The sequence below is a fragment of the Hoplias malabaricus genome, chromosome 15, assembly GCF_029633855.1.
Source record: "Hoplias malabaricus isolate fHopMal1 chromosome 15, fHopMal1.hap1, whole genome shotgun sequence".
In the NCBI taxonomy this organism is placed as follows: domain Eukaryota; kingdom Metazoa; phylum Chordata; class Actinopteri; order Characiformes; family Erythrinidae; genus Hoplias; species Hoplias malabaricus.
In genome coordinates this window covers 7,291,092-7,314,931 of record NC_089814.1, presented here as the reverse complement: position 1 = coordinate 7,314,931, position 23,840 = coordinate 7,291,092, and the positions used below count along the sequence as shown (strand labels likewise).

General features: G+C 42.8%; 1 protein-coding gene across 3 annotated transcripts in view; it reads left to right on the top strand.

Moving 5' to 3' along the window:
- bcr (BCR activator of RhoGEF and GTPase) overlaps positions 1-19,918 on the top strand; it is a 126,543-nt gene extending 106,625 nt beyond the window's left edge. For all 3 annotated transcript variants that reach the window (XM_066645450.1, XM_066645449.1, XM_066645451.1), the window contains 8 exons: positions 809-940; positions 5,413-5,472; positions 6,678-6,787; positions 10,134-10,273; positions 12,030-12,164; positions 12,435-12,540; positions 12,761-12,923; positions 15,155-19,918. In XM_066645450.1, the coding sequence (XP_066501547.1) occupies positions 809-940; positions 5,413-5,472; positions 6,678-6,787; positions 10,134-10,273; positions 12,030-12,164; positions 12,435-12,540; positions 12,761-12,923; positions 15,155-15,244 (936 nt within the window). In that variant the 3' untranslated portion in view covers positions 15,245-19,918. The remainder of the gene's footprint in view (positions 1-808; positions 941-5,412; positions 5,473-6,677; positions 6,788-10,133; positions 10,274-12,029; positions 12,165-12,434; positions 12,541-12,760; positions 12,924-15,154) is intronic.
- Positions 19,919-23,840: the final 3,922 nt, after the last annotated feature.

The window sequence follows — 23,840 nt, the reverse complement described above, 5'->3', positions numbered from 1 at the left end:
TGGACCAGTGATGTAACAGATTCATTAGCCACATTTGCCCTCTGATAACAAAGAGCAGCTAACATAGGAATGAAAGATGCCAGCTGTTTTGCCTTGATGTGTAGTGCTTTTGTGTCATTAGGAGCATTGCTTGAGGGTGTAATGAGAACCTGAAACACCAAATGTTTTTGTTCCCCTCTGTGTGTGAGGCTAAGTTCTACAGTCAGCAGTTTTTTTCTCGTTCTTGTTGAGGGCCTGGGATGGGTTAATAGTTTTGTTCAGCAAACACCTGGTGGGGAAAAACAAGAAAACGTTATGGAGAACACACCACACTCCTCACAGACAGTCACCCGGAGGAAACCCATACAGACACAGGGAGAACACACCACACTCCTCACAGACAGTCACCCGGAGGAAACCCACGCAGACACAGGGAGAACACACCACACTCCTCACAGACAGTCACCCGGAGGAAACCCACGCAGACACAGGGAGAACACACCACACTCCTCACAGACAGTCACCCAGAGGAAACCCACACAGACACAGGGAGAACACACCACACTCCTCACAGACAGTCACTCGGAGGAAACCCACGCAGACACAGGGAGAACACACCACACTCCTCACAGACAGTCACCCGTAGGAAACCCACGCAGACACAGGGAGAACACACCACACTCCTCACAGACAGTCACCCGGAGGAAACCCACGCAGACACAGGCCCAACAGGGGCTTTGAAATAATGTATTTTAGGTAGAACTGTGTTTTCATGCATACAAGTGCAGTATGGGTAATGTATGTTTTTTTGTGCCTCTATTTCCTTCAGGAGTTTGAGATTGAGTTGGAGGGCTCTCAGACCCTGAGGCTGCTCTGCTACGAGAAGTGCTACAATAAAACCAAGATGAACAAAGAGGATGGAGAGAGCACCGATCGCATTATAGGCAAAGGACAGATTCCGGTAGGTCATCTAGGGTCATCTCGGCTCATTTTATTAACCATAGGTCAAAGGGGTCAAACACAAGCACTAAAATGACCATATTTAAAAACTCAGGGATTTTGTGGGAAAGGCCTATTCTTCATTTCAGCTTTTTTAATATGAAACAATGATCCACCTGTGACAGACCCAACCTGGTCATACATGTGCCCAGACTGCAAAAACAGCAAAATATAGAGTTAGAATATATGAAAAAACAGTGTTAATAATACATAGGCCACAGATCCTCCTGCCTTATCTCATAAAATGAAACGAATGATTGAAATTAAACGTTTGTTTCAGTAACTTTACATAGCATCTCTGGAACATGAATCATCCTGTTCATGTTAGAAATATTCCAGGCTCCATCAGTGTGTTTGACCTCTCTGGAGCAGTTGAAAGGTGTAGGTGATGGTGGATGTTGTCATTATACGGGGGCTGCACTTTCACTTCCGGACCTTTTCCAGACCAGAGGTTTTTCAGTAATAACTTCTCCCTGTGCCCTGGCTTTTACTGAATAAAGTCATCCATAATTCATTTGTCCTGTTTGAAAATGTCACAGTGTGAAACCTGACCTCATAAACGGCCGCACCGCTCACATCCCACGGGTTTAAGGGTTCTTCTCTCAGTGGAGATGTCACATCACCCCCACTCCCACAAAACACATTCCCTGTAAACAAAAATCTCTAAAACAATACCTAATGTTTTTGTAAGATAGCAATGTTATGTTCTCAGATTGATAGAGGTAGTGCTTCGACCTTGGCCAGTTTTTTCACCGAGGTTATGATTTCCAAAGAGGCATAAGACTGATTGGTCAGTTACAATTGTTTAGCCACTTTTATTCATTCATTCATTCATTCATTCATTCATTCATTGTCTGTAAGCGCTTATCCAGGCGGGAATACACCCTGGAGGGGGTGCCAGTCCTTCACAGAGCAACACAGACATTTACTCACACACTCGCGCTTGAGTGTCTAAGGACACTTTTGAGTTGCCAATCCACCTACCAACATGTGTTTTTGGACCATGGGAGGAAACCGGAGCACACAGAGGAAACCCACGCAGACACTGGGAGAACACACCACACTCCTCACAGACAGTCACCCGGAGGAAACCCACGCAGACACAGAGAGAACACACCACACTCCTCACAGACAGTCACCCGGAGGAAACCCATGCAGACGCAGGGAGAACACGCCACACTCCTTACAGACAGTCACCCGGAGGAAACCCACACAGACACAGGGAGAACACACCACACTCCTCACAGACAGTCACCAGGAGGAAACCCACGCAGACACAGAGAGAACACACCACACTCCTCACAGACAGTCACCCGGAGGAAACCCACGCAGACACAGGGAGAACACACCACACTCCTTACAGACAGTCACCCGGAGGAAACCCACACAGACACAGGGAGAACACACCACACTCCTCACAGACAGTCACCCGGAGGAAACCCACACAGACACAGGGAGAACACACCACACTCCTCACAGACAGTCACCCGGAGGAAACCCACGCAGACACAGAGAGAACACACCACACTCCTCACAGACAGTCACCCGGAGGAAACCCACGCAGACACAGGGAGAACACACCACACTCCTCACAGACAGTCACCCGAAGAAAACCCACGCAGACACAGGGAGAACACCCCACACTCCTCACAGGAGTGTCACCCGGAGGAAACCCACACAGACACAGGGAGAACACACCACACTCCTCACAGACAGTCACCCGGAGGAAATCCACGCAGACACAGAGAGAACACACCACACTCCTCACAGACAGTCACCCGGAGGAAACCCACGCAGACACAGAGAGAACACACCACACTCCTCACAGACAGTCACCCGGAGGAAACCCACGCAGACACAGGGAGACAGTCACCCGGAGCCGGACTCGAACCCACAACCTCCAGGTCCCTTGAGCTGTGTGACTGTGACACTTACCTGCTGCGCCACCGTAGCCACTTTTATTATTTATTTTAGTGGAAAGGGCTATTACCCAGTGTCTGTGTCTTTGAGCCTCACTGGTTAAAAATAAAATGATGGCTTTTTGCTTCTGCTGCTTAATACATTCTTTTCTATCTCTATGTCGTAGTGCATTCTCAGTTTTTAAAACTCAGTGTATTACATCAGTAAAAGTTCCTGTTTTTCACTCAAATACACAATGTAACTGAAGTGAACTCAGGTTTATTTACAGGGTCCGAGCGTAGAAGGCTTATGAAATCCCAGTCCTTCTCTCTTGCATGATTTGTAAATTAATATGTGTCTTTCAAAGGCAATTGGGGCTTAAAAGCATTTATTATTGATCATGTTTATATAACCACTGAGTGGCGTTCTGTAATAAATACTCTGGGCAGTGTTTTGTGGCAGTGACCTATGACCAGCTTGGAGTGTGATGGGTGGGGCAGATGGGGATGAGCAAGAGTGCTTACACAGAGCAGCAGGTACAGGGATTAACAGAACTGTTGAGAGAGAGGGAGAGGGGTGAAATGCTGGACATCTGTGTACATTAGAACCCACTACAACTCGCAGCGCTAAGGCCACTGAAGGACTGGTGACATATTCCGGATGGTCCTGAAGAAATCTTGGTGGTCATACCTCACTGGCAAGGACAGTTGATGCGGTTCTTTATTTTTATTCTTTAATACAAGAGATGTACTGTTAATTTCAAGCGCAGAATGTGCGTAGTTTCGTAGTCATGAAGCTGTTAAGGATTTTAAGGAGCCGTTCATCACAGTCATAAGGCTCTCTCTCAGCTCTGGCAATGGAGGTCCGGGTGGAGATGAGGAGGGCAGTGCTGGATGGTGTGTGTGAGCTGGAGAGCTGCCTCCACTCTGATGGTCTTTGTGTTGAAGTTGAGGCCAGAGCTAGAGGAAGAGGTTCCAGACTCTGGGGGCGTGTACGTAACGCTCTACGGAGACACAAGGTAATTCATTTTAGAAGAGGACGGATAAGAGATTCATAAAATCTCAGGCTTCAGAGCCTCTGTTGTTGTTACTGTGTAACTTTTGGAGGAGGGTAGGACGACCACAAGCCCCTACTCCACCCCCTTCATTTCAAAACAGTGCTGTAAAAGTGAATGATACTCTGCATTTTTAGGGGGAGCCCAGGAGCAAACATACCAGAGCTTACCTAGTGTTCATCTAAACACTGAACCAGTTATTTGCACACACCCTTTTTCGAAGACGACGTTTTAGTTTTTGAACGTGTTGTTGGCCTAGATTTGTCGATTAGCTGAACAGCTTTTGATGAGCACATGTCTACAAATTAACTGCCTGCTACACGATGTCATTTTTGTTATAAGAAATAGTTTTACCAGCTCTGTGATTGGACCAGCAAAACAATCGAGATCATGCACGACTGTGAGGAGAAGTTTTTGTTGTTGGTTTGTGATAAATTGAATTTAGATGTGGATCCACCTCTTCATTACAACTCCTCCTAGAGCAATAAGCCATGAAAAACCAGCCTTAAACATCAGAGTTAAATCACTGTCACACACAACCTTCACTGTGTAACTGCTTTTATAAAACGTATGCTTTATCACACTATATATCTGACGTATGTGTGTGGTCATAGATCATGTATGGAGTATTGCCTTAGCATGAACCCAGGTTAGGATAATACCCACATGTTCCTGAAGCTATGAATAACATGCACACAGTGAAATAAACCACATGCTAAAGAACCACACTAAAATAGTAGTTACATTAGGACTATTCTTCTAATCACACTGAGTGTGTGAGTGAATGTGTGTGTGTGTTTCCCTGTGAAGGACTGGCGCCCCCTCCAGGGTGTATTCCCGCCTTGCGCCCAATGATTCCAGGTAGGCTCTGGACCCACCGCGACCCTGAACTGGATAAAGGTTACAGATAATGAATGAACGAATGAATCTAATCACACTTGCAACCTTTGAACACACCCGAAAAACGAAGTTGAATGTTGGTGCTGTGTTGGAATTCAGCACTCACTCTGTTTGTTAGCACACTGTCTGTGATCGAGGGGTCCTCGGTGGTCAGTGTCCTCACCTGACAGTGTGGGTCTGACCTAGTTCTCACCACCCCTGTCCTGATGAAGTGCGACAGGTCATAACGATGGAGGTGCTCAGATTAGGTTTGGGAACACGATCAGGCCTGTGTACAGGACCATATGGAGATTAGATCATCTCCAGATGGCACTATCACTGGATCTGAGGAGGTGTGGACTTGCACTGCTTTGGAGATTACATTGTAGTAAAGATAAATAACTACAATAATGGAGGAAAACCAAAACAAAACAAAACCTGATTTGCTGAAACCCAGTGTTGTTACTGGGAAGGGGAGGAGTCAAGGTGCAGCCCCTACTATGGATGGTGTACAGTAACATTTTCCTGATGTTAGACGTCTGAATAAACAGCAGTTAAATGTTTATATAATATACATTTATTTTTTCGTCTTTGTTCCCAAGCTGGACCCTCAGATGCTTCAGGGTAAAGACTGGCAAAGGACAGTCATTCCAATGAATGGGGTGAGTATTATCATTAGGGTTTTGTCTAATATCGTGGCTCAGAAAATACAGCTGTCATGTGTCTTATTATGTTTTTCCTTTATATAATAATTTGTCATTTCCGATTATTTATTTATTCAGCAAATATTCCTTCACAGTACGTCACAGTAAAGTTTTTTTAAAAGTGATCATTCATCGCTCTAATGTTATTAGAGATTTTATTCAACATTTGCATGTCTTTTATTTAATGTGTGTCTTTTATTTTATTACTGGATTTGTCAAAATACTTAAAATGATCATTGATTGAAACTTGCATATCCCCTGCGTATGATTATAAATCACAGCATATGAAAATATACACCACTTAACCATAACATGCAAATGACCACTTTGTTTCTGCAATCTTCTTTTTTTATTTTATTTTATCACCTCCACTGTATTTGTATATTTTATTTCCTCCACTGCCTCTAGAGGTGCACTCCAGCGCTCCAATCACAGACTGTAGTCCATCTGTGGTTCTGCACAATTTGTTAGATCCCTTTCGTCATTTACTTCAATGAGTAAAACCCCCAATACACCACTACAAAGCAAAAGTGGGGTTAAAAAGTATGCAGAGCAACAGGTGACCTTCCGTCTGTTATTCCTGGACAACAAAGTGCACCTGTGTGGTCAGTGGAGTTGATGACATTAATCAGTGGTTCCCCCTTTTCACGTTTCCCTGCTAGGGGTCACGCCCCCTAACCACCCAAATAAACTATGAATGCAGAAGAAAATAAGTGTTTTAATGTAATGGCTGATGGTTAAATAATACCCCAATATCTTTAAATATCACGATTGAATGTTATTGTAAAATATTGATATAATATCAAATTGGTGAACGCTTTTAATGATTCCCACCTGCAATAAGCACTGTGTTCTACACCCAGCCGTTTCTGGGAGAAAGGCTGCAGACTATATTTTTGTTTTTAAAACAAGCTGCAAATGAGCAACAGTTATCCCCACAAGGGTCCACACTGCCAACTTGCCTGACAACACATTCTGACAGCTGTGACAGATTTGAAACCCTAAAGCCTCAGCCATTTTCTATTTTGGACGAGTGAATCCATCAGCACACGATGGTTTTTCATAATCTCTCATTATAGAGCATAATAAACATGGACAAAATACATGTATACACACATATGCTAATGCTCTGTGCTCTGATATGTTCATGGTTTGTCATGTAGATTGAGGTAAAGCTGTCCATGAAGTTTACCAGCAGGGAGTTCAGCTTGAAGAGGATGCCCTCTTGTAAACAAACAGGCGTGTTTGGAGTGAAGATCTCCACAGTGACCAAGTGAGTAAACACAGTTGCATTGCTCCACTGCTGGGGGGCTTTATACCCCTCTAGCTGACCTCTGACACTGGGCAATGTGACCTTAGCCTCATGTGCAGCAGCTCTGTTGTTGGATCTCTAGGAGGTCTATGTTCAATTTAATGTCTAACCAAATTAATATAAAATGTGTCTACACACTTTGGGAGATGTTAAATAGAGTTAATATCATACTGACTGCAGCAGATGGCTAAATCAGAGCTCCTGATTGAAGCTGTAGATATGGAAGGTCAGTAGCTCAGGTGCTGATAGAGATAAGCACCTTGTTAAGACCTGTTTAGACATGTTTGCATTTGTTCATGCATTCATGCATGCATTTGTGTAGATTTGTGTGTGTGTGTGTGTGTGTGTGTGTGTGTGTTTGTGTGTTTGTGTGTTTGTGTGTTTGTGTGTGTGTGTGTGTGTGTGGACCAGGTGGCCAGTGCTAAGTGACCCAAGTGAATGTGACAGGCTAATCTGAGAGGCACCAAAGCCCAAGAACAAGCCCCCTTGCCAAGAGCCCCTGAGCCCTCCTAATCCCTTCACCACTCCCAGGGCACTACAAACCCACATTAAGCCCACAAAACAAAGCCCTGGACCTGTTTAGGACACAGTCTCACACTCGCTAAGGGCAGGCACTTTGATCATTTCCGTCCTGGAGCTCCCCTTTCTGCCCCAACTCTGAACCTAGTTCAGATAATGAAGGGGTTAATTAGCTGAGAAGTGGTTGGAGAATTATAAGCCGAAAAACAGCACCATTTACTTGATTCCGTTCTAGATTTCTGTATATTTATGTAGGATGGGGTACAGGTGTGTCTCACGTTTTGACAGGGCAGCCGTGGCCTAATGGTTAGAGTTAGAGAAGTGGTCTTGGCAGTGGAAGGTTGCAGACACAATCCCCTCAACCAGCAGGAAAACTGGGGGAGTGATGTAACAGTACTGTCTCCTCCCAGAACATGCATGAGTCATGTGTCCTTTAGCAAGGCACCTAACCCCCAACTGATCCCCAGGTGCTGATAAAGCTGATAAGGAGGGGTGGGGGTGATCCCCTTTGATTGATTGGTACCATGTCCAGGATTTGTTTGTGCCTAATACCCAGTAAATCTGTGTCGGGACCGGACCCACTGCCACGCTGATCAGGATGGAACTGTTATAAATGAATTAATTCATAAATTATTTTATTTAAAGAGTGTGTATGCTGACTACATTTTTCCACTCAATCGCCCATCTTTAGCTGTCACCCTGTTGTCATTTGGAACACCCAACTAAAGTAAAACACAGGCCACATTAACAGTGGGGGGGTTTATTTTATGTCATTTGTATGTTAGCTGCAGTGGGTTGACTTCATATTACAGCTTGGTAACGTCTGATTGAATGTTAGTGTATCTGCTACTGCCAAAATTGTACCCCCCAAAACTGACCATTAAAAGAGAAACAACAACCTAGGCAAGCCTAGTTTTGCCAAACTGCCGTTAGCCATATAGTCATTGTCACAGAGGTGTTTGTGGCATTTCAGAAACAGCAAACCTCAAATACATCCCCTTGTCATTGGAAGGTCTGGAGAAGCATTGGTGCTTCATATCAATGTCTTTGTTTACATGTGGTTTTCATTCTGTGATTGTGTTTTACAGAAAATATGGAGGGTAGGTAATAAATGCAGAAACACAAAAAGGAGCACCAAGTTTTGTTCATAAAATATAACACAGGCGTCAGAGTTTTTCTTGTTCTTTTTATTTAAAATTAAAACCCTAGACGATCTACCACCAGAGAACAAAGTAGACCAAGAACATTTTGTTGGTTTTAAGAATTACAATGACTTATTTATTCAGTGTAACAGGTTAAAGCAGGTGAAGTTTAATGTGGCTTTGCACAGCTCTGTGGAGGTTTATAAACACACTAACGCCACAAAATGTCTCCCCACCACTTCCCTTTACAATACTTCAGTCAAAGACACACACTCGTGTGAAGTAAGACACATTCAGCAGTCCTCCTCTCTCTGTGAGATATAATACTGTGTAAATGCTGCAGAGTTCAGAGCCGTCGTGCTGAGCTTGTGAAGTAACCAACGCTGAGGCTAAGGCCAACGCACATGGTGTCGCACCAAACACAGCCCCAGAAACACACACAAAAGGAATGTGTTCCAATCTTATTTCCTATTATTCAGCCACGGGTCACGCCTAAGAACCTACTGTTATTTGATTCCAGCTGGGAAGTAATTTTCTGGGCTATGTTGGTGGAAACGTGCCAAACGGTTCCAAATTTAGTTCACAAACTGGAATGGTAAATATGGCTGAACTAACAACAGGTGTAGTAGCGCCACCTTAAGATCTCTCTGTGAAATACGGCTGAACTAAGAGTCCCTACTTGTGCTTGCGTGTTTCAACATTAGTAGTCAGTCACTCAGTCAGTAAGTGAAAATGCATCCTCCAGGCCGGCCCGGTAGGGGGTCTGGCAAAAATACCTCAAAGATCTTGAAGGTTAAAAAAATAGGGCCAGGGAAGTGTGAAGGAACAGTGCTTTCTCCTCCCTCAACATTCACCTTGCCCTTGAGCAAGGCACCAAACTGTGCCAAACCAAACAAGTACTGAGGGCTGACCACTTTGGGGTGTGTGGTTGTGTGCGCAGTCACTAGCATAGATGGATTTGAAACAATGGCATTTTTTAAACATAGCTATAGGAAAGTAAATTTGGAAATAACAGAACTTTGGTGTTCTATACGCCATTTTCACAGCCTGTGTTGATTGACACTAATCAAGATTGCCACTAATGAGCTTCCTAATAGGCTTAAGGGCAGAAGCAATTAAGAGTGTACACAACATGGCAGCAATAACACCCACACAATAATATTACTCAGAGAAGAACAGTTTAAGCTAGGGGCAGTAACTCTGACTCTGCAGCTGTTCACTGTGTGATCTGACATTTGGAAAAACACATGATGTTAGATATTTACATAAGATTACTCTTCTATAACTGTGCAGTTTTTAGGGGATGGTTTATTATTATGAAGTAGATGCCTTACAGATGCAGAGCTTGCCATTGGCATCATTTTTAACTTCCCTTTAGACCAGGGTTGGAGTTTATCTGTGTGTTCTAAGTTGAACTGGGTAAAAAATATTAAGTTTGATCCCTGTAGAACATGTTTCACGTATCATAATAATGCAATGTAAAAAAAGTAACTACTGACACCATAATGGCACCCTAGTAGGCTGAATGTTTTGAGGGCTCCCCCTGGTGGCTGTAGGGCTTAGAGCACCTTTGTGTGTGTGTTACGTTTTATATATCTGGCACTTACCACTGTCAGAGGTTCATATTTTAAGCTGAATGTGTCCAGACGTGAGCGGTCAAAGGTGCCCTACATCGTCCGGCAGTGTCTGGAGGAGATTGAAAGGAGAGGGATGGAGGAGGTCGGTATCTACAGAGTCTCAGGAGTAGCCACGGACATCCAGGCCCTCAAAACTGCCTTTGACACCAGTGAGTATACTATATATATTAAATATGAAAACACTCACTATTCCACACAGTTCACATGGGGGAAACTTAGCTGCAAAAACAGTCCATTTTAGTTTTTTATTGATGGCATGACAACCAGAAGATTTACATATGGTCTCCTCGTTCCAGCAGCAGGTTAGTCCCTCCCACTCACACTGAAGATATAAGCAGTGTTTCCACTGGACTGCTTTTAGAATGAGACACAATATGGGACAAATAAACAGAGCAGAGCACACTTATGAATAAATGAATGACTGAATGATGACTACACTGATGTAGCCCTCGTCTAGACCCCCCACCACCACCTGGCAGATGACCTCCTTAGATTGTGTCATCTGAAGGACATCATTTATTCAGTACAATGGTCCTGTCACTTCACTTGGGTATTGGGATCCACGCTGACAGTTGGGACGGCGCCCCCTGTTGGCCCCAACACCATTTTAAGTAGCAATGCAATCTTTTCTTGAGGGTTTCCCATCCAGGTACTGGCCAGACTCTTCTGGTGTTAAGTTCCAATGCCTGCTGGAACTCATATTACAACTTTTATACAGTCAATTATGAGGCACAATAACAAAACATGATGGAAAAAAGCATGCAAAAAAATTATGAATGTTATAAATGGACATCGAATATAAAGTTTTTCAGGTTTTTCTGATTGCTGCAGATAACTACAGGTTTAAAGTGGCTTGTGAAATGGTTCTGGAAGACAGTCTAAATTCCCAGGCTTTCTCTCGCCTTTGTTCACTACTGAGTGTTCACCTCAGAATACTAATTACCTGGAGGATAGTGAGTCCCTCATGGAATATGGTAAACTCTTTCAGACCCTCACTTCATGTTTCTTTATTCTTTTAGGTTTCATGGGCTCTTGGTTTGGTCAGAAACAACACTGGTATTCATGTTATGGTTTGAGATGAGAATAACAACTGTGAAGTGTTGTTTTCTGCTCGCTAACTCACAATGCATTTTTTTTATGTCATTATGCTGTGTGCGTGTGTGTGCGTGTGTGTGTTGCACATTGAGTTGAAAATGCGTTTGGTATGTGCTGAGAGTAGTGTTTTATTTCAAGCAGAAAATATGATGTCTTGCTGACTCTCTCTCTCTCTCTCTTATATATATATATATATATATATATATATATATATATATATATATATATATACACACTCTCTACCCTCTGTCTCCCCCCCCCTCTCTCTCTCTATCTATCTATCCCTCTCCCCTCTCTCTCGCTCTCTCTTTCTCCATCTCTATCTGTCTCTCTCTTTCTCCATCTCATTCTCTCTCTCTCTCTCTCTATCTCATTCATTTTCTCTCTCTCTCTCTCTCTTTCTCTCTCTCTATCTATCTATCCCTCTCCCCTCTCTCTCTCTCTCTCTTTCTCTCTCTCTATCTATCTATCCCTCTCCCCTCTCTCTCACTCTCTCTTTCTCCATCTCTATCTGTCTCTCTCTCTATCTCATTCTCTCTCTCTCTCTCTCTCTCTCTATCTATCCCTCTCCCCTCTCTCTCGCTCTCTCTCTTTTTCCATCTCTATCTGTCTCTCTCTCTCTCCCTCTCTCTAATTATCTCTCTCTCTCTCTCTCTCTTTCTCGATCTCTATCTCTATCTCATTCTCTCTCTCCCCTTTGTCTCTCTCTCTCTCTCTCTCTCTCTCTCTCTCTCTCTCTCTCTTTCTCGATCTCTATCTCTATCTCATTCTCTCTCTCTCTCTCTCTCTCTCTCTCTCTCTCTCTCTCAGATAACAAGGATGTGTCAGTGATGATGTCAGAGATGGATGTTAATGCAATCGCTGGGACACTGAAGCTCTACTTCCGTGAGCTTCCAGAGCCTCTCTTCACTGATGAGCTTTATCCCAATTTCGCTGGGGGCATTGGTCAGTTGCTGCACTTTACTTATATTTTCACATACAATTGGCTTGTATTTTTACCATTAGTATTGTAAATCACGTTACTGGAACTCATTAAGAACAGTAAAAATCCTTTAGTGTCTTCCCCAAATAAAAGCATTTTTCCAAACACTACACTGTCCCAACGTGACTATTCCAAGCCTTCTAATGTCTTCTAATGTCTTCTAATGTCTTTCTTTCCACTACTATGTTTACCTCCCTCTGTAACTGATCAGCCACTCTGATCTTTCTTTCCAGCTCTTTCAGACAGTGTGGCTAAAGAGAGCTGTATGCTGAACCTGCTGTTGTCCCTACCAGAGCCTAACCTCGTCACTTTCCTCTTCCTCCTGGATCACTTGAAGAGGTAGGGACACAATGTCTCCTCTTGCTGTTTACCTCTTCTGCTCAACAAGCTTGGAGGAGAACACTAAGTGCCAGTTCTGTTTACGAGGTCAACAACGCTCTCTTGAACTGCTGGCAATGAATGGCTGTGGCATCACAAGAAATCAAACTATGATGACACTTAGAACCCCCACATCTGGAGTCTCACCACTCCCTGACAACACTGTCTCTTGTTCTCTCAGGGTGGCAGAAAAGGAAGGCGTGAACAAGATGTCTCTCCACAACCTGGCCACTGTGTTCGGACCCACTCTGCTGCGGCCAGCTGAGAAGGACAGCAAAATCCCCACCAACCCCACACAGCCCATCACCATGGGAGACAGCTGGTCCCTGGAGGTCATGTCACAGGTACTTTCCAAGCTGGATGTGACATTTGGTGGCTGTTTTAAAGGAACCCTTAGTCAAGCACAGCAGAAATGAGAAGAGAGGGTCCACACAATCTCTTTCTGATTCAGATGTTAAATTAAGTGACATAGAAGTCACAGATATGGGCTCACAAATTTGGGTCATTTCTCAGGCTCTCTGGGACAAGTTTGTAGGCTTCAGCAAACCATTGCAAACATTCTGGACCACTGTTTATTTAACACTCATTTGAAGCAATGTGTGGAGGCAGGTTTTTTTTTTATGCAGAATTAAAAACTTCATGCCACCTGACAGTCTCACTCCAGTCTCAGTGTAGCCGTATGAAAGCTTAACTCTAGTCACCTGAGAATTTCACTTTAGTCTCAGTCCATTTATTAATAAAGCTCACACCTGCCTCACTCCAGCAACCCAAAAATATCACTTTAGTCTCACTCCGGCTATCAATATATCTCACTCCTGTCTCACTCCAGCCACACAAAAATCTCACGTTAGTCTCACTCCAGTTATCAATATATCTCACTCCTGTCTCACTCCAGCCACACAAAAATCTCACGTTACTCTCACTCTGGTTATCAATATATCTCACTCCTGTCTCACTCCAGCCACCCAAAAATCACACATTCGTCTCACTCTGGTTATCAATATATCTCACTCCTGTCCCACTCCAGCTACAAAAATCTCACATTAGTCTCACTCCGGTTATCAATATTTCTCACTCCTCTCTCACTCCAGCCACACAAAAATCTCAAGTTAGTCTCACTATGGTTATCAATATATCTCACTCCTGTCTCACTCCAGCCACCCAAAAATCACACTTTAGTCTCACTCTGGTTATCAATATATCTCACTCCAGCCACCCAAAAATCACACTTTAGTCTCACTACGGTTATCAATATATCTCACTCCTGTCTCACTCCAGCCACACAAAAATCACACTTTAGTCTCACTCCGGTTATCAATATTTCTCACTCCTCTCTCACTTCAGCCACACAAAAATCTCACGTTAGTCTCACTCCAGTTATCAATATATCTCACTCCAGCCACCCAAAAATCACACTTTAGTCTCACTCTGGTTATCAATATATCTCACTCCAGCCACCCAAAAATCACACTTTAGTCTCACTACGGTTATCAATATATCTCACTCCTGTCTCACTCCAGCCACACAAAAATCACACTTTAGTCTCACTACGGTTATCAATATTTCTCACTCCTCTCTCACTTCAGCCACACAAAAATCTCACGTTAGTCTCACTCCAGTTATCAATATATCTCACTCCTGTCTCACTCCAGCCACACAAAAATCTCACGTTAGTCTCACTCCAGTTATCAATATATCTCACTCCTGTCTCACTCCAGCCACACAAAAATCTCACGTTACTCTCACTCTGGTTATCAATATATCTCACTCCTGTCTCACTCCAGCCACCCAAAAATCACACATTCGTCTCACTCTGGTTATCAATATATCTCACTCCTCTCTCACTCCAGCCACACAAAAATCTCACATTAGTCTCACTCCGGTTATCAATATTTCTCACTCCTCTCTCACTCCAGCCACACAAAAATCTCAAGTTAGTCTCACTACGGTTATCAATATATCTCACTCCTGTCTCACTCCAGCCACCCAAAAATCACACTTTAGTCTCACTCTGGTTATCAATATATCTCACTCCAGCCACCCAAAAATCACACTTTAGTCTCACTACGGTTATCAATATATCTCACTCCTGTCTCACTCCAGCCACACAAAAATCACACTTTAGTCTCACTACGGTTATCAATATATCTCACTCCTGTCTCACTCCAGCCACACAAAAATCACACTTTAGTCTCACTCCGGTTATCATTATATCTCACTCCTGTCTCACTCCAGCCACCCAAAAATCACACTTTAGTCTCACTACGGTTATCAATATATCTCACTCCTGTCTCACTCCAGCCACCCAAAAATCACACTTTAGTCTCACTCCGGTTATCAATATATCTCACTCCTTTCTCCAGCAACCCAAAAATCTCACTTTAGTCTCATTCCAGTCACATGAAAATCTCCCTTCATTCATGCTCCATTCACCTGAAAATATCCCTTCAGTCTCACTCCAGTCATATGAGACTTTAAATACACTCTTGCTCCATTCACCTAAAAAGATCACCTCGCCACACATTTTTTATTTATGTTTTCTCTTTGTCATACTCTATGTTCCCCTCTACATCAGGTGCAAGTCTTGCTGTACTTCCTGCAGTTGGAAACCATCCCCACTCCAGACAGCAAGAGACAGAGCATCCTGTTCTCCACCGAGGTGTAGCCAGGGGCCCAGGGTCACAGGAGCCGTTCTGTTAACTCTTCACCTGCTGCAAGAGGGAGACCCCTGCTGGACAGTGGCAGGAATGTTTGGGCTCTTCACTTGTATTCTTCTTAACTGGTCACTAGGTCACTAGAGGGCACTGCCGCCTCACCGAAGACATGGACGACCAAACTCTTCATCCAGTGCATCCTGACACAGCTTAGTGTTTCTGAACATTAGTCCTCTGCTCTGCCCCTTTGCTCTTCGGTCAGAACGAGAGTGGACTCTGGGCTAAGGCCAGTGCTGTATCCTTGTAAACCTTGTTCCTTACACGGGCCTTCGATCGGTCGTTGTGGACCGCCTCTGTCTGAGTCTACTGCCCCTCACGGCTTGGGTTGTTTTTATTTTTTTGTTGTGGTTTTTTTTTTATGTGTATGTGTGTGTGCGTTTATCTACCACCTTCCCTCTGCTAGGTGCTCCAGCACTGTACTGTGTCTCTGCTGCAGTTCCGTAGTGCAGAGTCTGTGTCTTTTTTCCAGTGGTGGTCTTTGCTGTAACAGATGGAGGCGATTAGAACTGACACACATTTTCACACTTAAGTCCACACTTAAGACCATTTTTTCCTTCTCCAGTAAAGTGTAGAATCTTAGAGATATGAGGTTTTGTCATTCTTTGTCATTGTTAAGAGTGATAAAATCATACAAAGCCTCATCGCAGCAACACACAAGGCGCCACCACAGGAACTGGTCACTTGGTTGGTGTGCATTGGTCAGAGGAATTGTGCATTACTCAGCTACAGGAACATATGTATTCATGCTTTATCCCTGTCTCTCTGGTTTGCTGAATGTAGAGCAGCTTTTCGGATTCGGTTCATGTTTTGTGTCCCACATGCCTCTTATAAGCAATAGTTCAACATTCAGAGGTTATATATTTGCTTCCGGTTCCGATGCATTGCTTCTTCATTTTGTGCCCTGCCAAAAGGTTTTTGTATTTAGACCCAACAGGCCATGCGTAGATGTGTATATAATTTAAAAAGAATTACAGTTTAGTTTTCGTAACAGTGTCAGTTCTGTTGAGATTAAGGTTATTTATTTATGGGACATAAAGTCTTACGCTTGAACTGTCTTCATCCCGGAAAATTCAGTATCCAGAGTCGCCTACTTTCATCTTTATTAGTGTGGCTTCGATAAGATTGTCCTCTCCTTTAACATGCACCAAAGCATCCAGTCCAGTCACAGACACCAGCTTAAAGCTGAACTCCACTGAATCCCCTTAATTCTGTGGTTAAGATTGGTTCAGTTTACCACGTCTTTATCCGCGTTATCATTAACTGTGAGGGCTGTTTTAAAGGCGGTCGTATCTTGTAGCACCACAGTCAAGCAACAAATGTATAACAAGTAGCCTCCACATGTTTATTCTCATTATGAGATTATGTAAATGAAATGGCTACATTTGTGTTACAGACGTTGTGACGTCTGGTCCCTATCACCCACTCTGTGATGCACAATTTTACATCAAACCACTGCGAATGACTTGCTATGAATTAGTTTCTATCAAGTGCTTGAGTTACGCAGTGCAAGTTTAAAAATCAGTGGACTTCCCCTTTAAAGCACTCGGGTCGTATGTTAATGGAGGAATGCTGCCCAGAAACTCTTAATCATTAATGTTCTCCATGTCCAGCTACTTTTGGCGCACCACAGCCTTGGCGCAGACGCCTTTCCCCAGGTGGCAGGGTCCATACTGAGGTGTGTGGAAGCCCTAGCAATGTTTAATGTCCTGTATTTCTTTTTTTTTTCTTTCTTTCTTTAAATAATTTACTACAGTGCCTCTCTGTCTTTGTGTAAAAGTTAGTGTCTAACTCTGTATCTAAGTAGGACAGTACTCTTTTCGTTGTGTCATGACCGAAAGTGAGGATGGCTCTCGTTCTTGCCCCCGATTCCTTCAGGACTCTTTGAGGTGGGGATTTAAAGGAGCTGTCAGTCATTGGTTTTTCCAAACAATATTTGTGAACGTGATTATTTTTTAGCTTTTATATGTTTTTCTACAAAGTGCAGCTCTCAGAGATGAAGGATCACATGGCTTTTTAGTTCCCGAATGAACCTGTTTATGCTCCTCAGAGTGGGCCCCTCAAAGAGGCGGGGCCATGTTCCAAATGCGTTTAGTACAGAGTCTCTGATACATCCAGGCCACTGTTTAATGGCTGGTTTCTGAAAATGACTGATTGCTCCTTTAATCGTCTCAGTGCTGTTTTTAAGCACTGTACTATGCAGCAGCCGTTGTTCCCCCTGCTGTGCCAACTAGCGCCCCCTGCCTGCAGTCTGTGTCCAGACCCGTCAAGTTTTGATCATCCAGGTAAACAAATCCATGCTCTTATTATGTCTTCGGTTGTTTTAATTAAGAAACTTAACTATGCTTTAGTTACTTTATTTTAACATGCAGGCATGTTTACTGATTAAAAATATGTTGTGTTTGTTATATTAAGAGTTTAATTTTTATTCCTTTGATCTCAGAAGGCTGCGAAAAGTGGCAGAAACAGGTGTTTTACTGTAAAATACCTGGTTACATTAAAGGTGCATCCTCATTTCGTCTCAATCATCTGTCACTCGGTTAGGTATCATTCTGTAAAAGGACTTTCCTTTTGACTGCTGTTCTGTTGTGTTTAATTATTGAAGTGTGTTTATCACACCCGGTGTTCGTATGGACTGTTCATGTTACTTTACTGGAAGTTAGACTGATTAATGGCTGCACACAGAAGTGTACTGTACAAGCAAACGAAGAAAATATACTTGTTCTAAATTGTAAAACTGTACAAATTAGCCTTTGTGACTCTTGAACAGCCATCGCTGAGAATCTGTGTCTCTTTTGATAAAGTGTTGCGCAACATCAGAGACCATCGTTCATTTATTTATTCTAATTTCCAGCCAAAACGAGCACCGAGTACAAATTATTTATTTGTCAGATATTTCGGAGGATATTTAAGGTCTGATATACCACTGAAACCATCCATCCATCCATTCATCTGTAAGCGCTTATCCAGTTCAGGGTCGCGGTGGGTCCAGAGCCTACCTGGAATTATTGGGCGCAATGCAGGAATACACCCTGGAGGGGGCGCCAGTCCTTCACAGGGCAACACACACATTCACTCACACACTCACACCTACGGACACTTTTGAGTCATCAATCCACCTACCAACTTGTGTTTTTGGACTGTGGGAGGAAACCAGAGCACCTGGAGGAAACCCACGCAGACACAGAGAGAACACACCACACTCCTCACAGACAGTCACCCGGAGGAAACCCACGCAGACACAGAGAGAACACACCACACTTCTCACAGACAGTCACCCGGAGGAAACCCACGCAGACACAGAGAACACACCACACTTCTCACAGACAGTCACCCGGAGGAAACCCACGCAGACACAGAGAACACACCACACTCCTCACAGACAGTCACCCGGAGGAAACCCACACAGACACAGGGAGAACACACCACACTTCTCACAGACAGTCACCTGGAGGAAACCCACGCAGACACAGGGAGAACACACCACACTTCTCACAGACAGTCACCTGGAGGAAACCCACGCAGACACAGGGAGAACACACCACTCTTCTCACAGACAGTCACCTGGAGGAAACCCACGCAGACACAGGGAGAACACACCACACTCCTCACAGACAGTCACCTGGACCACTGAAACCTCCATCGGATAAACAGCTCTTAAAGCTTTCATCTTACAGAAAGAGGAAAGAGTCCGTCTACACTCTCTGTGTCCATTAATTCAACTTATGTGATGTACTTACTGTCAGTTTTGACCTGAAATGCAGTAAATGAACTGTAGTCTCTGATTTTTACCCTGAATCAAAGCTCATAGGTGAATCAACATGACACACTTAAATAACAGATACACAACCTTCGGCTTGTGATGGTTTCTTAATTTATTGTGCTGTTTGTTGTTAAATGTTAAATGAGATATAGAAATAGACTCCATCTGAGGAGAATGAGAATAAATAATTTATTGAAGAGAGGATTTTCTGCTCTTTTGCGGCGTTTTTGGGGGAAATCTTTGCTACCAAACTTTTATTTATCAAAGAGCAATGAACGTCAATCTGATCTAAAGAAACGACTAGAGTAGAAATTCTAGGCTTTTGTTTCTTCTTGGTTCTTACTGCCTGCAGAGTGAGAGAAAGCTGTGATCAGCACATAGTCAAACAAATGACCCCAACACAGCTACGGATCCAGGTTTTACACTCAGAACACATCTGCACATAAAATAAACGTCTACTGCTCTGGAAATGTAGTACAAAAGACTTTTTTTTTATTATTTGGTTTTGTAATGGATGAATATTTGCATAATCTCACAAATCCTTTCCACACATTGTTAATCTGTTTGTTCGGCATTTTGAAAGACTTTATTTCATGGGCATATCTGTCAGATATCTGGGGCTTTGTCTCAGCTTTCACCTTGAGGATAACTGCAGAGATTCTTCGGACAGTAGCGTGGACAGGTGTTGGACAGATGTTGGACAGGTGCTGGGACGCTCCTGATCTGATCTTTCTCACCAATGTGCTGCTGTTCTGGGTAAAGAGCTGTATAAAGGGATACTGCACTCTGAAGACTCGACAGTTTGGAAGGCATTTGCAGCCTCTGTTTGTACACAAATAATAAATAAAACCTCCTTTATCTATGTAAGTACCAGCACTGCGTCCAGAATCTTTTTTTTTTCTCAAACTGAGACGTTGTTTCATTATGTGCCATTTCCTGCAGCTGTGATTTAAAATGTAATTGTTTTGTTTCTCTAAATTCAGGTCCAGTATTTTTAAGGCTGCTTGAAAAACTTGTCTAACTCCTCTAGGAGCAGTTCTTCCAGGTAACGAAACTTTTCTGACCCTGCTCTGGTTGACATCCCTTTTTTATCATGGCCCACTTCCACATGGAATGACTGCACTCAAGCGAACCAGTCCCAGCCCAATAAACAAGGAACTTCCCTGGACGTTCAAAATCGGTCTAAAAGTAGTCTGTCCGTCAAGGACATATTTTAAACATCAACGGACGTCCAAATTCCATCTTAAGTTAGTTAAGTAGTGACCAATCGATAACGTCAGTGGACGTCCAAAATGCGTTTTATACAAGTAATTTATTTCGGGACCAATTAATAACGTCAATGAACGTCCAAAATACGCCTAATAGTCGTCTTTTCAATGTCTGTGTTTGGACGTCTTTTCAACTTTCATTTTCAACCTTAAGAGAACGTTGATTAGACGGCAGTCATTACGTTATTTCAACGTTGAATCAACGGCTAATTGTTTACTGGGAGTGCAGGAGGGAGGAGGGCCATATGAGAACCCAAACCCGGTCCATGTCTCCAAAAGTCACTTTTGCCTCACTGGCTTTGATCCAGTTTGCCACAGCCAATCCACGCATGTCTTTGCCAGAAGTGGGTCAGATCTGTTTTATGGTCCATGGGCCAAGTGAACATTTTAATGCGTGGTCCACTTTTGGTTCACGTGCAGTAACAATACATAACAATAATAGCAGCACTTACAAATTGGGAGTGCAGTATTAAAATGATCAATCACAACTGGAAATTGCAGATCCTATTAAGTCCACATGGGGTCAGTAGTGTTCCAGTTGTTGAGAGCTGAGCAAATCTTCACAGCTTTCACAAACCAGTCAAAAATCTGTTAAGATGTAAACAGCTGTTCAGAGTTAGAATGAGAAACAGTACGTTGTAGAGAAACTTAATGAGCAAACAATATTTATGCACCGTGGTGGTGGCAGGAACAGTGGTACTGACGTGTAACACAAAACAAGGCCATTTTATTACCCATCTGTTAACATAAAACAGTGAACATACACAGCTTCTTATGTAATATCTAATGCTAAAATAAGGCTAACTTGCATAAAACAACAATGCCCCAGGCTGTTTATTCATTAATGTAATATCTTTCTGTGAGGAGCTAATAAAGCCGTCAAACTTCTGGAACTATCACCTCCACTGTAAACAACATGTAAATCATATATTTTTTACGATGAAGCATGAATGTCTGACATTCTCTTTTAATATTATTTCATTTAAGTTTACTGAAAGGCCTCAAGTGAATCGTGTTCAGAGTAGCCCCTGAGTTAGCTTAGCTAAGTTTAGCTGAGTTTAGCATTAGCTAAACTGAAGAGTTAAACAATTCCCCAGAATACATTTTGTTTGCTTTGAACGGGTCTGAACCAGTTTACTGAGAGAGTGAACTGGTTTACTTTCTCAGCTCTCAAACATGTGTATTCACATAAGTTTTTAAGCAGGCTTTTAAAATTATTATTATTAATATTAAAGTTTAGGTTAGTGCCTTACTTTATGTAGGGGTTTATTTTGTAGAGAGGCAGGACTTTTTCACAATTTAACACATTGGTACATTTTTTTTGCTGCTTTTAAATATAAGAAAATGTTTTGTATGTTTCCCAAGTGGTGCCACAAGCTAAGTTGCTTTGATCATGATAACTCAAGATTGATCTCTAACTATGCCTCAGCCTGGACTCTAAAACCCTGTCCCTAATGTGACCCTGAGCCGTATGATCTGAGCCTCAAAGTCTACAATTTGGTGACATCAATAACATGCAAACCTACAGGGCAAAATGGCTCAAAGTTTAAATGCATTTGACACAGACTTGTGTGATATGCAGTCTCTTCAGGTTCCTGTTGTAGTTTTCAAATTAGCTCATTTGTAAATCCACAGTGGCTCAGTTGAGATTAGAGCAAAATACATCTCAGTGACATGTTCAGTTAATAAACAAATGTTGGTCATACAGCTGTAAAGATTACTGCGCATTCTCTTCAAGGAATTTGGGGTAATAGGACTCTGCTGAATCCAGATGCTTGTAGTTATCATGTTGACCACTAGTCTGTGAGAGTGCTAGCTGGGCTAAAGAGAACATAATAGACCTCATTTTATCTACGTGTGTAAAATAGCCCTACCTTCCCCAACATCACTCATTACAGTGCTAGCCTACACAGGCACTTGTTAGCTAGCATAACAGAGCTAGGCAGTTTAATGCTCTCCTCCAAGTGTGTTGGAAAAGTCGCTGGTTTCTCAGAGGAAGCATGTTGTAGTCTTCTTCCTCCCAGCTTAATAACATTGTCTAATTGGAGGAATCTTAGTTAAAGTTAGATTTGGTAATGTGTAAATAGAGTAAACTAACTAAGTGTTTTTAAAATTGGCTGATGAAGTGGAGTTTGTAGTTTGGGGCAGAATGTTCTGTACCTGTTCTTGTTTTTCCTAGAAGTATTAAAGTAACACTAAATGAAGAGTGACTACGGTTTCTTACAGCTTGATGTGAGGGATTTATTTTGAATGTGACGTCCATCAGAAACTATGTCTCGTTCTGGACTCAGATAAGAAGCTGTGGCCTCAGAGAGAGCCATGTTGTGGATGTTTGCGAGGGAAGAAGGCAGACAGATGGATGATGGATGTCTGTATGGATGAAGGGTGGACTGGTGACAATCTGTGGAGCTGTTGGTGTGCATGTGGAGAGAGGAGGATGTGTGTTTTGAGCCATGTTTCTCTCTGATTACTCCAGTTCTTGGTTGTATCTGTGCGTCCAGGCTGGAGCTCCTCCCTCAGCCTCGACCAGCATGTTCTGACCGTTAGAGTCTGGACGAGGCCAGATAAGACTATCACTGCTCCATCAGAGAGCTGCCTGTTTCCAGAGGCCTGGATGCTCCAGATTTCACAGTTTCTGTCTCTGTCTGTCTTTCTCTTTCTCTGAGAGTTTGTGACATTTTGAATTCATTTTTACATATGAATTCTGGGGAATGTCCAGAAAATCATGTCCGGACATATCTGGGTGCTGCTCTTCCACACACGTTGCACACAGTTATTACCAAATAGGGGATTTATTTCAGTTTAATTTATTTTGCTCAGCAGTTGCTCAGACACCAGACAAAAAAGAGACACAATGTACTTCCTGTCCGAATAAGACAACATCAGAGCAGAGCAGGTTCTTACTGCTGGTGAGAAATGGTGAAGTTCTGTCTTTAATTCTGCTGCGGTGTTATCTCAGCAAATCTGAGCCTAGAGTAAGACTTTACTTTTAGTTCTTCTCTAAAACTCTAGAGGAGACACACGTGAGATTCCTGTTCTTTTTTTTCTGGTGAAATTTCTGTGCCGCGTAAGAGACACTACTAATATATTAATGTGAAATTAATGAGAGATTTTTAAGAAGCTATAAATATCTTGGGTTTTTTTTATTCTCATGGGCTTTTCCCTTACATTTTCTTCTTTTTTTTTTCCTTGGTCTGTGGTCAGGTCTTCAGAAACTGTCTGATTGCTTTGCTGCTGAAGTTCAGCAGGGGGTTTACAGCCTTCAATGATCTCAGCAGCTGTGTCTTGTCTAATGTGTGTCAGTCTCGTAATATCAGCTCTGTAACACCCTGCTGAATAGCAGCCATACACTTCCTGTGTCCAGAAAAAAAGAACAAAATAAACTGACCTGTTACTGAGCTCACGCTCAGACTGGGACAAGTGTAAGCAGCTTGCTCAATGTAATTTAAATTTCTCTTTAAAAACTTTACAAAAATTTCACACCTTAATTAACTTTACTATTTTTTAGACTTTGAATGT